This window comes from Mesitornis unicolor, unplaced genomic scaffold, assembly GCF_000695765.1.
Source record: "Mesitornis unicolor isolate BGI_N332 unplaced genomic scaffold, ASM69576v1 scaffold40448, whole genome shotgun sequence".
Lineage (NCBI taxonomy): Eukaryota > Metazoa > Chordata > Aves > Mesitornithiformes > Mesitornithidae > Mesitornis > Mesitornis unicolor.
The window spans coordinates 6,701-21,830 of NW_010205023.1; the positions used below are offsets into that span (position 1 = coordinate 6,701).

A 15,130-nucleotide genomic window follows, 5' to 3' on the forward strand; every position below is an offset into this window, starting at 1 on the left:
CAGAGTTGTTCTGCAGCAAAAGGTTGAACAGCGGTCACAAGCTTTTTTGCTGCTCACTTAAAAATAATTGGAAAAAATCCTCCTGACGTTCCATTAAAGTGACCCTGTTTTGGAGGCTCGGGTAAGACGGAAGCAGCTGATGCTGTGTCAGCTACTGGCAATCTGCTGTGTAGCTCCTGAAAGCTGTGCTCCCAATTTCCCTTTGACTGGGTCTAGGGAAATCCCTGGGTAGGATTCATCTACATGGAGAAGGGTGGGTTTTTTTTCCCTCGGGGACCAGGTACAGCAGCAGCTGCTTGAAATCAAAGCTCGTGTGCCCTTGCAGTGCCCAGTTGCTGCTTTGCCTGATCTCTAAGGATGGAAACCTCTTTGGCCTGTTTCTGAGGGGAGAGCTGAGCAAGTTGAAGTGGCAAATTGAACCTCCGTCCCCGTAAAGACTCTTTACTGTGCGGGGTTTGCTTCTTGCTTCCCATATCCCTGGTTTTCCTGGCGGGTAGAGAGCTGCACAGCACAGCCCTGCATGGCTCCCTGCTACAGGGAATAATCTCCTGGTTTTACTGGGATTGAGTCGTAGAATTCAGTTTTCTCCTAGGATCCTGCCGGGCTTTTCAAGAGCGCTCATGGAAAATATCAGAGGGATTTTCTTAGAGAGAGCCACAAGATGGAGCAAAATGATGCCTGAAGCTCCTGGGTTTGACATCCCCCTCATTCTGTCTAAAAACATTAACAAGAAAAGCTGTTGGAGACCCACTACCAAGCTGGAAAAACCTGCTCCTGAACGTCAGGATGTCGTGGGAAACCATAATGCTGAGTTTCAAACTGCTGCTGTGCTTTTGAACTTCAATCGGAGAGGTCTGTGCCAAAATTAATGGCAGTCTGAGTGAACGTGAGAGTCTTTCCTGTCAGCGTATCTCAGCACGTTTTTGAACCAGCAGTAACTTTCCTGTTTTAAGATGAAAATCTATGTGCTGTTTTGTGCAGGGCTACCCAGTTTTCACTAAGAGTCTAACAGAAATCAGGTCCAGCGTCTCCATTTATCGATTTGTGGCTTCCCATGTTCCCCCAATCCACATTCGTGCTTGTTTTTGTGCATGGGGATATGCATGGTGTTTCCTGCAGCTGCGTTTTGTGTACTGTGGGCCACTCGTAGTCCACAAGCCATCAGTTAGGAAACACTGCTCTGGGTAAGCAGCTCACAGCCCTTGATTAAGTTGGCCTAATTACTGTCACGTCCTCCGGTCTGATGCCCTTGGAGTGTCACCTCCTGCCACTGGTCCCACTGGCTGCCCCACGTCTTCGTCAGAGCTGTGGGGCCGATGTTCAGCCCCTCAGGGACCGCAGGTTGCCTGTGCATGGCTGGACTTCACCTCACCAGTTGCTACCACCCCGCAGGGCTTTGGAAACTGGAAGTTGATGGTGATCCCACTACGTAGTAGAAAAAGCAGTTGTTATGTTATCAGGGTACAGAGTGCTGGGCTTCAGCAGGCTTGCAGTGAGGTGCTGATGCTGAAGGGTCTCACACAGTTTGGGAATTGTACCGGTTTCCTATACAAAGTGACGGTTGGTGGCTCCAAACTTGCTGTGTGCAGCTATGGCTGCTTTATTGCTGCTTTTTTTTAGTATTCGCAATTTCCAGGCCACACAGAGGCAGTCGGTTTGAATTCAAGGAACAGAAGCTTGTCAAATCTCTCTCGCTTCTGCTTCTCCACCTTTTTGTGTCATTTTTGGTTTGGTGTTGAGATGCTGCCAAGTCTGAACTGGTGCTGAGAGGTTGCAGGAACACAGCCCCTTTTCTCTGCAGGCTGTTGAGTTGGTACCTGCAGACGCCCCAGTGCCCAAGAGGAGAGAGCTTCTCGTGCTTTGTGCAAAGAGATTCTTTAATTCCGTCTCATGAAATAGCTGAATAATTTTGTCTAGAAAACTGTCTTGCATAAAGAAGTTAAATTATCAGCAGTGAAGTATTAGGCCTTCCCCATGTGTAGTTTACCTGGTAGAGCACGGCCAGAAGATTCCTCCCATGGTGTCCTTTCTCTCTCATGGTGTTCCCTTTTCTCTCAGGGCGTTTGCTGGTGGAGGCTCTGAGCTAGCCATGGCCACCCAATGCTGGCCGAAATGCTTGGGCTCACAGGTTGTGTTAACCTTCCTTGTGTTTTTGTTTCTGCAGAGCTGACCCTGAACCCACCGGAAGGGATCGTAGCAGGTGAGGAGCTGCGCGGGGTTTGTGCGCTGTGAAGCTGCAGCCTTGCGTCCAGGCAGGCGCTGAGCATTGTCCTGGTTTTGTTTTTGTTCTCAATAGGTCCCATGAATGAAGAGAACTTCTTTGAATGGGAAGCTCTGATTATGTGAGTTAATACTGCTTTGCATCCAAAATCAGCACTTACACACTGTGATTAGCTTCTAGGAGAACAAAAATGTGACAGTATTAATATAAGTTCTGCATAACTTTCACCTTGACCTGCCTTTGGCTGGGAACTTGTCTGACCCAAACAGGGAGTTATATTTGGAATTCAAACTGTGTGACAGAGGCAGCACTGGGGCTTAAGTGATCATTTGTTGTATGGGTATCATTATAATAAGCAACATTCAGCATGAGTAGCTTACAAATTGAGAGGAATCCTCATTTGGGCTCCCTCAGGTGTACGTTGCATACACAAACACTGTAGGAAACAGTGAACTGCTTGTGGATCACACAGACCTGTGGGGAACATTGCTCAACTACAAATACAGGGCAGGTTTTTGTCATGTTTTGAGTGGAACAAAATACGTAGATTATCAGCGATAAGAGAAAAAAAAATCAATGTCTAAAATTAGTTTACTTACTATTCATTTTTTTTCTAGAAAAATGGAAGGGGATTGATCTGAGAAAGTGTTCAAATTTAAAAAAAAAAAAGATTTTTAAATTCTTTATTCTTCATGGATCATCTGATGTAAAGACGTTAGGTGCAGTGGTTCTGTGTAGAAAGCTCTGATCGCTACCTGTTGTGTTCTGGGGGGTGACAAAGGCTTCTTTACAAAGCTGTGTCCTCTCTCTTCCACTCCCAAACTGATGGATGTGGTTGGTTGTAGCACAGCTCACCATGAAAAGACAAAATCTCGCCCAGCATCCTACAAGTTGTCTTCTTTCTTACTTGTACTCTCTTACCCACGCTGTGCTCTGCTTTGAGAGCCTTGAATACATGGAATAACTGGCGATTTTTTCAAAATAAAGTTCTAAAATGTTAGGGAAGAGGAGAAGAGATCTTTGTCACTCAGGGCTGACAATTTATGCAAATGCCACAGAACTAAAAGACGAAGCAGCTCCAAACCATTAAGTCTCTCTTGAAGTTGATGGTCTGTTTTTAGGGTGGGTCCAGGCTCTGTGTTTTAAGATTCCTTTAGTAAGAGTTGAAGATTTAATTTTGTTGGGCCGAGGGGTCCCAGAGGACACTGAGGGCAGCAGGCGGGGGCTGTGGCCCCTCTTGCAGCGTGCTCCTGGCAGTTCTGCACTGCAACCACCAGTGCTGACTTGGGAGATTCCCGACTCGTGTGGGTGGCAGAATTTCCCTGGCTTGGTTTGCTTGGAGTGTATTGTCTAGGGATGAAAAACCAAGATTTCTGTCTCCTGGGATAAGGCACACAACCAACATGAAAGCGTCCTGAGCTGTGGCGTCTCACCTGTTCCACACAAGCTGGCTGCGTGGGTGAGGCTACTTAATGGCAAACCTGAGCCTCAGAGTTATTTTAGGTGGTGGTAAATGGAGGTTTGAATTCCCACTGTGTATTTGCTGACTGATATGAAGAATTGGCAAATGCCTCTGCTTATGTGCAGCAATTTATCCTGTGTCGCTGTGCTTCCTGGTAGCTCGGTTCCCTCAGATAAACACTTTGTATGGAAATAGTTTGTTACCTGACACCAAAGATTTTGGCTGCACGTGGGATAGTGTCCTGATGTCGCTGGGACAGAATCATAGAACTGGTTTTCTCTTCAGGAAAGCTGCATTTCTGAGAATACTGCAGCACTCGATTTAGTGGGAACGAAGTTGATCAGACACTTTGGTTTAGTTTTTGGCCAGTGCGGGTATGCAGGTTGCCATAGTGATTGAGGTCTGTAGCATTTTGAGTTAATCAGGTTCAGAAGCTGGGGGGAGCGAAAACCAGGGCAGTGCATCCAAGCTGGCCAGCAGGGTTATTCCATACCAGAAATGTCACGCTCTCTATAGGGGAGAGTTTGCTGGGGATGACCTCTCTCTTTCCTCAGTGGTCGCCATCCCTGGAGGGTCTCCTCTATCGCTGTGCTCCCAAGGCCTGCTCCCCCTTTTGGTGTGACTGTCGCAGTCTTGGTGGAGCTGTGGCACTCACAGGTTTGTTATTTAGCAGTCACGGCTGGGAGCACACAGCTTGCAACTATTGTTTTGGCTGAGTGTAACTTTGTGTATTTTGTATTAATATTAGTTTCTTATTATTTTATTAAGTCTGTTTTCCTTTCAACCCAGAGGTCTCCTTTCCTTTTCCCAATTCCCCGGTTCGGGTGGGGAGGGGTCATTGGGTGCCAGAACAACTGCGTAAATGACAGCAGGGAGTTATGGCTCTCCTGACACCCGTCCTTTGGAACGTACCACAGTGCAGCTGTGCCGTGCTTGGAGCGTAGAAATCCCAGAGGATTTAATGCACTTCTTGGAATATGGAAGGAAATTCCTGCCGGTCGGTACTTCCTGGTAGCAGAGATTGAGTGGTTGAGTAGAGCTTTCCTGGGGGACACACACAGAAGTATTTCTGCATTTGATTCATTACCTAGAAAATACTTTTTTCTGATGTTTCTCCTATCAAACCCTTAAACAACAGAGGAGCTGCTTGCAGACTTGAAAGCCCTTTAAAGTGCTGAGTGTTGAGCTTCGGGTCTTTGTCAGCGCTAAATGAGAGGCGGAGGAGCTTTCATTTTGGTTTCTGTATTGTGTGTGTGTCATAATAAAATTATATTTTAAGATTTGCAAAATTCTGAAGCTGTGGTACAATAGAAACGTGTTTACCATAAACATGTTTGGTTACTTTCATCTCTTTACAGAATGCTATTAGTAGAAGTGTTTGCATACATTTGGAAAGCAAGCTAAATGGCTTATATTTTAGAATGTTTATATTTGTCTGTAATTATCTTCTCGAATGTTTTGTAATCTCAAATGTGCTGTGTGAGGTTCTGGGAATGCAAGAAGTGCAGATGAGATGAACGTAAAGCTGGTTTCAATTTTTTAGACAGATGAAGTGCAGAAGGTAAGTAACAAGTGTGAAAATGAAGAGAGCAGAAGACTTTTTTTTTTCCCCTGTCACCCAATTTCTGTAAAGCCAGAGCACAGGTAATGGCAAATAGTAATTAAAAAAAAAAGAGCCCTAAGAGAGAAAAGACATCACTCATTTATCAATTCAGAAGTGGGCTGGGTAATGTTACACAGATTGATGTAAGACCTTGGTGTGGAGATAAAATAAAGCCTTTAAAAAAACTGGTAATAATAATTTGTATTTCCGGTGTTCTTGCCTGCAGCAGCAGTGCTGGATAAATGTTAAATGATAGAAGAGTTCGTACGCTCCCCAAGTGAGTGTAATACACCCAGAACTGGAAACACACCGGGGTAATCTTCCTGAACAGTGGAGGCTTGGAGCCTGGTGTAAAATGCACCCCTTTGATAAGACATCAAACAGGAGCTGAATGAAAGTGCTTATGAAAGCCAGATCTTTGCAATAGGGTGACTTATGGTGATGATAAATAGCCCCAGCTTTTCAAGAGTTTCCCCTAATGCTGCTCAATTCCTTAGCGCTGCCTGAGGTCCCATAGGCTGCACTGTGTCCTGCGAGATCGTGCATTTGACATTTCAAGACCAAGGTTTGCCCTCTTTGGTTGGCACATACACACGTGTGCTGCTACTGAAGTTTATCCCCAAAAGACACAAACCCCCACAATTGTTAAAAACGTTGTTAGCTTGAAGATTGCTTGAAAACTGAACAGTGTAAGTTGAAGTCAGCTTATCAGGAACCTGTCCAGAAGGGTTATGAGATGGAGCGTTACGCTTGCGACTTTTGGTTAGCGTGGAATTCCCCTTTTCGGCATCTGCTGACTCCGGGTTTTGGTCTTTTTCCAGCATCTTTTTACAAATAAGCAGCCATTTACAGTTGGTGAAGCTGTGACTGAATGAACTGTCCTTGTCAGTGCGCTCTTCCCTCCCATTTTGGCTGATCCTCACCATCCTTCTCTTCCCCTTGCCTAAGCACTACCCAGCTCATGGCGTTCAGAGTTTCTTACTTTCCTGCTATGCCGTATGTTGACAGTGTTGTTTGTAACACCCCTTGCACAGTGTGATTGTCCAGAAAGTCATTTAACGCCATATAATGGCCAGAGGAGAAGTGAAGATGCTGCTTCCCAGTGCTTCGGGGCAGTCCGTGAATAGAGTCACATGTGGAAAAAGATGCAGAGACCACCGGCTTTTCAGGCTGTGAAGTGTCTTCAATGGAGCAGGTTTAGGACAAGATTTAGGGCAAGTTAAACGCCTCGGGCTTGTGCAGAATGAGCAGATTCTGTGTGTGCACGGTTAGCAGAAGGCACGGAGGTTTTGGATGTGGTGTAGGTTGTAATCTTAGCAGAGCAGGTGGGACGGCTGCAGAAGCTGCTGTGCCCTTCACCTCGCCGGCCCTGCCGATGTTCGTTTTGAACCAAAAGTGATGCTGTGAAGTTTAAATGTTGCAGCCCCCTCCTGAGGGTTTTGTAGCTGCAAATGCTCTCTTGGATTCACTTTAATAATTCCTTTGAAGTTGCTCCTGGCAGCAGAGAATGGCTAAAACAAAAGCATTTTGCTCACATAATGCAGGGCCTAAGATGGAGCGTGTTGGGTTAACGGATTTGACAGAAGAGCCCTTCAGGCTGCGTGTTTGCTCTCTAAACAGAAGACACCCACCAGCTTTTCAATGCGCGTATGTACATACTCTTAGAAGTTCAACAATAAGCCTTTAAAATGCAGCTGGAATTAAAACGTTCATGAAAAATGCATTCTGTTTACTCTCAGATGTGAATTGAATCCCGACTAAATTTAGGGAAAAGGCCAGAGAGGGAACAAAATAATCGAGATGGTTTAGCTTTCATTCTCGCAGTGTGTTTATGCATTTCTCTAATCCTACCCACCGGTGTCAATATTCAGGTTTAAATTGTGTAGTTCTTGTGTTTATCTACCAGCCGAGTCTTTTGAATCCCAAAGTTAAAGAGAGTGAACCTCCCAGGGTTTTAGCTTTTGCTGATCTCAGTTTTCTTTTTCTGTAGGTTACTGACTGCAGCCTTAACTGTTAGGAGTCCTTGAACTTTTAAGGTTTTTTCTAACATGGAGAATGTGGGTTGGGAGGAGGAGGTATGAATATATTCCCAAACTGTATTTCCCAGGCGGTATAGCCCTTATTTGAAGAGCTTTTTACTGCATACATGAGGTTTTCTTGGCTCAGGTTTTCAGTGATGAAGCTTGTTTCATGATCTCTCCAGTCAAGGGAGACCATGTTTGTGTTATAACTTCCAGATGGTCCATCAAGTTGGAGTAAATCATGTCTAATAAACTTTTTTTGCTCACCTTCCAAAAACACTTTATATAGGGAGGGTAAAATAGTTATCTTTACATTCTCAACTCGGTTGCACTTTGAACCAGGTGCCGAACACAATAAGGAAATGTTTCTACAGGAACCCTGATGAGGGAGTACAAACTGAATACCTTTAATTTGCAAGGAGCCTTTGTCATCCTGCATCGAGCAATTGTGGTCCCTGAGCTGTGTTTTTATTTTTACAAAGCATCGCTGTGTTTTTTTAGTGTGTTTATATGTGGTTATGCTTGGTACCAGCAGATTGAATCTCCCTGGTTTTTGTAAGTTATTTTTGAGCTATGGCATTTCACATCTCTGTCTTGTGCGGCACCGCAGCATCTTCAAAGGCACAGGCGTCCCACACCTGCCTCTGCTTTCTCCTGACGTGCAGACTCTTGAATCCCGGAACATGCCTTGGAGCCAGATACTCCAATTATACGCAGACACACCCTGCTAATTAAGCAGTGTTGTGACCTTCCTAGTAATTTAGTGTGCAAGCTTTGATTTCCCCCTTCCCTCCCAAACCCCATATTTGGATTTAAGTTGATGAGGTGGGGGGTAAGAGTGTATTAACTCTTTGTTTTCTGGAGAAGGTGGTATAACCCAAATCTGTGTCTCATTAGCCAGGAATTTGAGTGAAAGAACTGTTTAAAGCTCTGGTGAATAGGTTTTTATCTGTTTCTAGGGGTCCTGAAGACACCTGTTTCGAGTACGGCGTTTTCCCTGCTATTCTGAGCTTTCCACTCGACTACCCGTTGAGTCCTCCGAAGATGAGGTTCACGTGCGAGATGTTCCACCCGAACAGTGAGTCTGATGCGGCAGGACACGGCGGGGAGCGGGTTGCTTGGGGATCTTAAACCCAAACTTTTGCAGCAGGAGAACTGGCATCCTTACCGAGGGTGGCTCTCTCCCTTTCCAACCTTGAGTATGCGGTTGTTCAGCTGTATGGCAATTTTGCTCTGTCTTAGGGTCACTTTCTTGTTATCACATTATTCCTCAGATACCTTTTGATCATAAACAGCCCAATAAAGATTCCAACAGTTTCCCTGCCTTTAAGCTCATTCCAGGTATACTTGTAACTATTGTTTAAAAAATCTAAAGATAAATCTTCTGCACATGATGTGAGACCTAGTGGATTAATATAGACTCTTTCCAGTCTTGCTCTGTGGTTCATATTTAAGGAGTTTGGTGTTATTTTAACGAGTGAAAATTCATTCATATTCACCAAAATGTGGATGCAGCTTTATTAGGCAGCTTGGCTTTTTCCCCATCAAGTCACAGGTTTAGTAACATCTCTGATGTGATCTTTCTGGGATATACAAGTGCTGTGTCCAAGCAGATGACACATTTGCAGGCATTTAATATTGAATGTTACTGGCCTTTTCTCTGCAATTCTGATGGTGACAATATTGTCTTAAGACTTTTCAGTGAAAGTAATTGAAGTCACAGCACGTACAGCTACAGCTTTGAGCCTTGGACAGGTAAAAACCTTCAAGCCCCCTTTTACAGCCTGAAGCACTGCTTTCTGGACTCAGCCTTGACATTCTTTGTAAAATCGTTGTTTGTGACATCTGCTAAATCAATCAGTTGTGTAAAGATTGTTTATCATCACCCAAATTTGCTGGGCTGGATCTGTATTGTAGGCTGTTAGGTCTCTGCCACTTGAGAGCGATAAACGGAAAATGCTGCCCTCCTGCCCAGTTTCCTTCCAGCTGACATTCCTGAACTTGCATAACACAAATCTGAATCTCAGCTGGGAATTGACTTATTTCATCCTATTCCAAGGAATTCTGCAATTTCTTGAAGTTCTTCTGTTCTTCCCTTCTCAAAGTGCTGCTGCTGCAAATTCTTGCCCATTTAATCCACATCTTTCTGTTCTCCCATGGGAAACACCTGCACGTCACAGTGTAGAACCACATGGACATGCCCAAGGCAGTGTGGCATCACCTCCGAAGCTCTGATGTCTCTGCAGCATTTGCCACCTGGAAGCAGTGTGGCCGCACCAGCACCTTCTCCAGCTGGGCTAATTTACCCAAATGTCTTGGACTGGTCTCCGTGAGCAAATCTGTATCCGCTCTGCAGCTCCAGTTGTGATCTTGGCTTGAGGTTCACTGCTTGTGGCTGCTTTCTGTGCAACATAGCCAGGAGGAGTAGGGTGCAGAGAAGCACAAACTGCCTGAGTCTCGCATGTCAGGGGAGTGGAGCATCTCCCTTCTGAGGAGCGGCTGAGGGAGCTGGGTCTCTTTAGCTTGGAGCAGAGGAGACTGAGGGATGACCTTATTCATGTTTATAAATTTGTAAAGGGCAAGTGTCAGAAGGAAGGAGCCAGGCTCTTCTCAGTGACAGCCAATGACAGGACAAGGGGCAATGGGAGCAAGCTGGAGCATGGGAGGTTCAAACTGAACATAAGGAAAAACATTTTCACTGTGAGGGTGCCAGAGCACTGGCCCAGGCTGCCCAGAGAGGTTGTGGAGTCTCCTTCTCTGGAGACCTTCAAACCCTGGACGTGTTCCTGTGTGACCTGGTCTGGGTGGTCCTGCTCTGGCAGGGGCATTGGACTGGATGAACTTTAGAGGTCCCTTCCAGCTCCTAATATTCTGTGATTCTGTGATGTTACAGCGTGGTTCTACACATGAGCACTTCCTCTGTGGGGTTAACTGGAACTTACTGGATGGTCAGCTCAGCTCTTTGAAGTGCTGTGACTCTGGGTCATGTTAACCTAAAGTTGAGATCACCTAAAGCAGACACTTGAATCTTTCTTCTCGGGTGGGATTGTGATGGTCACCGCAGAAAGGCTGTAGAAATGGGCAGCTGTGCTGTGCTTTTTCTGTTCCTTAAGTGCTTATTCCTCTACCTATGAGGAATTGCAAGGAAAATGTTTTTTAAATCTGCTGTGTTCCCTTACCTTTGCAGTTTGTGTTATTACAGGAGGAAGTTAGACACCACAGAACTATCTTCTCTTAAAATAAAATTGTGTTCATGGATGCTCTGTTGAAGATAACATCCAAGCAGCGATCAGGGCTGGGTCTTGCATTAGCACTTGGTGACAAAGCAGGAATAGCCATATGTCTTCCTGGGATCACCCTTTGCTGGCTTGTCTGGGCTGCCATGGTCCAGCTGTTTTAAATGAGGCACTGCATAAAGACATTAGAGTATCCTAAAGTGAAACATCTTCTACCTGTGTGTTCCTGACTCACAAGAAGTGCTGATTCAGCACACGTTGTTTTCATCTCTTCCAGCTACGGCTGCACCAGCTCCAGTCCCCAGCCTGGGGCTGCAGGAGGGGATGAAAATAAAAGACTCCCAAAGCGCTTGTGTGTTACAGGCTTGTGCAGACATCAGCTGCGTGCATGGCAGGAACTGGAAATGAGCACAGCTGCTTCCAGCGGTCATTCCCTCTTTCTTGTTTTGTCTTCTTTTCCTGGCAGTGGTGTGAGTTTGGTCACCTGAGGAGCAGAAGTGCTGAAAGTTCTGGGGTGAAGCTGTTGCTGCCGAATGAGGCCGTGTCGCTAAAGCAGCGTTTCTGACTCTGTTCTCTCTGTGTTGCCTCTCCAACCTTACTTTGGCCTCATTACCAAGATTACTTCTGCTCTTGCAGATAGTTTGCTTACGCTAAAGGTGTAAGAGGAAGACGTCTGTATCCTTACTTGATAGGTTACCTTGTTTCCATGTGCTTACATGCAGTTGAGCTTTAAGCAGAATTTTAAAAAGCAATGTGAGCTCTTCTGGTTGCACCTCAGTAATGTTCAAAATAAGATCAATTATATTCTTTATAACATGTGCTTTTCCCTCCTTGTTGCAGCAGAGGAAGTTTGCTTAACTCTTTTTATGGTCACAGTCCAGTGTAGGACTCCAGCGTGTGTCCAGTGCTCTGTGACTGTTACTCTTCGATTTAACTAGAACTGGTGACCTATCTGGAGCTGTGTCTGTGTGTGAATACTTGCCTTGTTATCTTATTTTTTATCATTGAGCCTGTCTCTGGTGATTAAATGACACGAATGCTCCCAGCAGGCTTCTGCTAGGGAAGAATGATCCAAGTTTGTTAGGTTTGCTTAAAGGAAATTTTTGCTAGATTTTTGTCTTTTAAGATTTCGGCTTTGGAAGAGGAAGTTTAAAACTGGGTTTAGCTTCAGTCATATGAAAACCAAGTCCAAACAGTTCATCTGCGCTAAAGATCTGGAGAAGCCAAGTGTTTCCCCTGAGTAACAATCAATTCCCTGTACTTCTTGTGCAGTTTACCCAGATGGAAGAGTTTGTATCTCTATTCTCCATGCTCCTGGGGATGATCCCATGGGATACGAGAGCAGCGCTGAGCGGTGGAGTCCCGTGCAGAGTGTGGAAAAGATCCTCTTGTCGGTTGTGAGCATGCTGGCAGGTAAGGACTGCTGTGTTCTTAGCAGGTACTGAGTTAACTGGAGCTGCATCTTGCTATTTGATTTGTTAAGAGAGTAAAAGACATTTAAAGCTGCCCAGCAGCAACCACAGTTCTTAAAGCCCTAGTATTTATTTATTAATAAACCACTTCTCTGAAAGTAGTTGAAAAAACCAAGACTGAATTAGTAAACGAGTGTTTCCAGCTTTCCTTCCTTCCAGGTCAGCAGTGATGGAGCAGATGGGCATGGTCAGGTGGGTCCAGAGGCTCAGCTGATTCCCTGCTCCTGCACAAATCCTGTGCTCCGTCTTTGTGTTTGAGCTGTTTTATTTCTGTTCAGCGGTTGCAGGTCTTAAAGCTATCGATTACCTGTGTTGGATTTGGCTATAGCAGCTGAATCAGTACAAAAAACTGGAGTGTGTGGCCTCTGTGGTTCACAAGCCAGCACCCTCTGTGTCTGTTATTTCCCAGCCTGGGAACGTCCCCCGTTCTGCCATCTCTGGTTCAGAGGAAGGCTTCTTGAGAAGAGGAATGGGCTGAAAAGCTTTTTGTGCAGCCTTTTAAATGGCTTTCCTTAAATCCAGCAAGGACTGGGGACCAGCTCTGTTGTGCCCAGCTCCCTGAAGGATGGATCCTTTTCCACATAGTGGACAGAGCCACTGAGCTGCCTGATAAGAGCAGAGCCATATCCCTTAGAATTGGTTTTACATGATAAAAGTTTAGACAGTTTAGAGGATTTTGAAGCAGCAAAGCTGATTGGAGAGCAAGCAACAGATCCCTCCTTGGGACCATTTTAGCTTCAGGACAGTAACCTACCGCTGGGAGGCTGAGCAGACAAACAGTACCTGGAGCTTCCTGTGGCCTCCAAGAACTTGGTTTGTGGTGCAGCCTTTCCTGGACTGGTTAGTGTGGGAGCCACCTGGTCTTGCTGGTTCTCTGCTTGTGCAAACTTTTCCCATGACTTTTGGAGGACTTAGTTGGAAACATCAATGGTCAGCTTCTTTCAGTCTGCTGGCAAGCTCTTGACTCTGGATCTGCGCGTAGCGCAAGCCCAAGTTTACCAGACTGGGTGACCTGCACATCTTCTGGCCTTTTATGTCTGCCATGAACTGGGCTGGGGTGGATTTGGACGAGTGTGTGAAGCAAAATGGGTGCAGTACGTTTTGTCTTTGTGACTTGTGTAGTCTTGTGACTGTTGTTCTGCTGTATGCTGACCACGAACCTGATAGATCCCGTGTTTCAGCTTACCTCTACAAAATGAAGCGTTGGAGCCACAGGGGCTTAGTGTACTTTATAAAGCGCTCTGAAATCCCTCAGATGAAAGATGTTGCAGAAATGAAAGCATTCTATGGGTTTTCTGGGTTTGTTTTGTTGTTTTTTAATAGAACAAGCCATCCCAAAGAGTGACAGAGCCTGTTTGGGTGGCCTGGTCGGGAGGGCTTTGTGTCTGTGAAGCCACAGAACCAGAAAAAAATCATTTTACAGGGAGCAGCGTGCAGTTTTACAGACCCTTGACGGTGCTGGTGGTGCCGCATTGTGTTGCTCCATGTTCATGCTGGGGCTCAGCTGCTGAGAGCATGAACGAAAGAAAGTCTTGCTCCTCTGCCACTTATTTCTTACCTAAACTTGACCTTGCTGTGGTACTTTTATGATCAGTTAAATCAGAACCATTTGAGAATCCAGCAGCTGCCCCTGGATTCTTTTGTTTTAGTGGCGTTTCTGCAGTCCCAAGCAGGAGAAGTGTGGCAAAGCCATGGGGAAGCGGCAGTACAGAGGCAATATTGCAAAAGTGAGAGGGTCTCACCTGCCTGCCCACCTCCCTTTTCTGTCTTTCTCTTTTTCAGAGCCAAATGATGAAAGTGGAGCCAATGTCGACGCCTCCAAGATGTGGCGGGAAGACAGGGAACAATTTAACAAAATTGCCAAGCAGATTGTGCAGAAGTCACTTGGACTTTAAGCTGACAAAAAGACTCAAGTGTTTTGTATCTCTCTCCACCTGAAAACGAGCAGTGCTCAGTGCTGGTACCAAAAAAGGAAAACTTTGCAAAACTATTGGCCTAGTTCTTCTTATCAGTCGTTATTTATTTACCATCTCTTTTCTTCTTCCACTGCTCCAGAGAAACCTCTAGTTCACTCACTAAATTGTATGAAAAAGGGATTTAATACTGGGGAAAAATACGGAGACAATGCTGTTTCAACGGCTGCTTGTTGCTACCTCACTTCATGGTATGGAAAGCTTGGAGACTTTGCAATCTGCAGCCTTTGCCAATCTGCTGCTCGAGAGCAGAGCTGGTTTGGATCGTCTGCTGGAAGAATTAGTTGTATGTTTTTATAGGTAGTGTTGCATCTGGAGCACCAGTAGACAGGAGATAATCTTATCAATTTTATGATACTCGCTAAGTAAGGACAGAGCCACTGAGCTGCATTTGCATTTGAGGACAGCATTTGCAGTCAGAACTGATTTGAAGCATGTAGTTACCAAGAGAGGCTATAAAATAGGGTTATAGTCAGGATGCTTTAGCAAAGAAAGTAATTGTGCAGCACATAACTTCACAAGAAGATCTACGGGGGTGTTATCAGTGAGTGGCTGGGGGTCTAGGATGGGCTGATGTCCCCACCTAACACTGTGAGTTTGTCCTGAGCTCTTGAGTCAGTGTTTGCTTGGAAGAATCCCAAGAGCTGCTTTATTACTCCTTAAAGACACTGAAGGTGACCTTTGCATTCAATCAGAGGCGCAAGATGTAAGGACTGGATCCTGAAATGCTTTGGTTGGGTTCACCGTGGGCGAGGTAGGTCATCGGCAACCTGAAAACCCAGTGAGAACGTGTCTGTTCCCCTGGGCTTGTGAAATGTCTCTGTGGCAACATCAGCTCCTCTTCCATTGACTTTTGGGCGTGAGAGGTTTGGGCACTGCTGGCCTTTGCCGTGACACCCCAGGTTGCCCATTTTTCAGGTGAATGAGCAAAGGTGAATGTGTTGAATTTTGTGAAATGAACTTTAACACTTCTTTATGCTCTTGTGTATTTAAATACGAGGAGGAGAAGACACCGACTGTGTTTTCTAGAGGATGGTGTGCGCATGTTGAGAAGTGCAGGGCAATGTAGCTGACGGCTGATGTGGAGGGTGCAGAAAATGCCAGCCACAGCCATTGGTTTTGTAAAACTGCTTAGGGGCCGC

General features: G+C 45.5%; 1 protein-coding gene across 1 annotated transcript; it reads left to right on the top strand.

Moving 5' to 3' along the window:
• Positions 1-2,112: 2,112 nt before the first annotated feature.
• On the top strand, positions 2,113-14,117 carry UBE2G2 (ubiquitin-conjugating enzyme E2G 2). The gene is made up of 5 exons (XM_010191225.1): positions 2,113-2,200; positions 2,297-2,342; positions 8,267-8,385; positions 11,816-11,956; positions 13,798-14,117. Exons 1-5 carry the CDS (start codon positions 2,113-2,115, stop codon positions 13,908-13,910), a joined length of 507 nt encoding a protein of 168 aa, XP_010189527.1. The 3' UTR covers positions 13,911-14,117.
• The last annotated feature ends 1,013 nt before the right edge of the window (positions 14,118-15,130 follow it).

Excerpts from the sequence above, each read along its gene's own strand:
- UBE2G2 (XM_010191225.1), top strand. The coding sequence starts at position 2,113 with ATGCTTGGGCTCACAGGTTGTGTTAACCTTCCTTGTGTTTTTGTTTCT. Across the intron at positions 8,386-11,815 it reads CGAGATGTTCCACCCGAACA|TTTACCCAGATGGAAGAGTT; the intron begins GTGAGTCTGATG and ends CTTCTTGTGCAG. Across the intron at positions 11,957-13,797 it reads GGTTGTGAGCATGCTGGCAG|AGCCAAATGATGAAAGTGGA; the intron begins GTAAGGACTGCT and ends TCTCTTTTTCAG.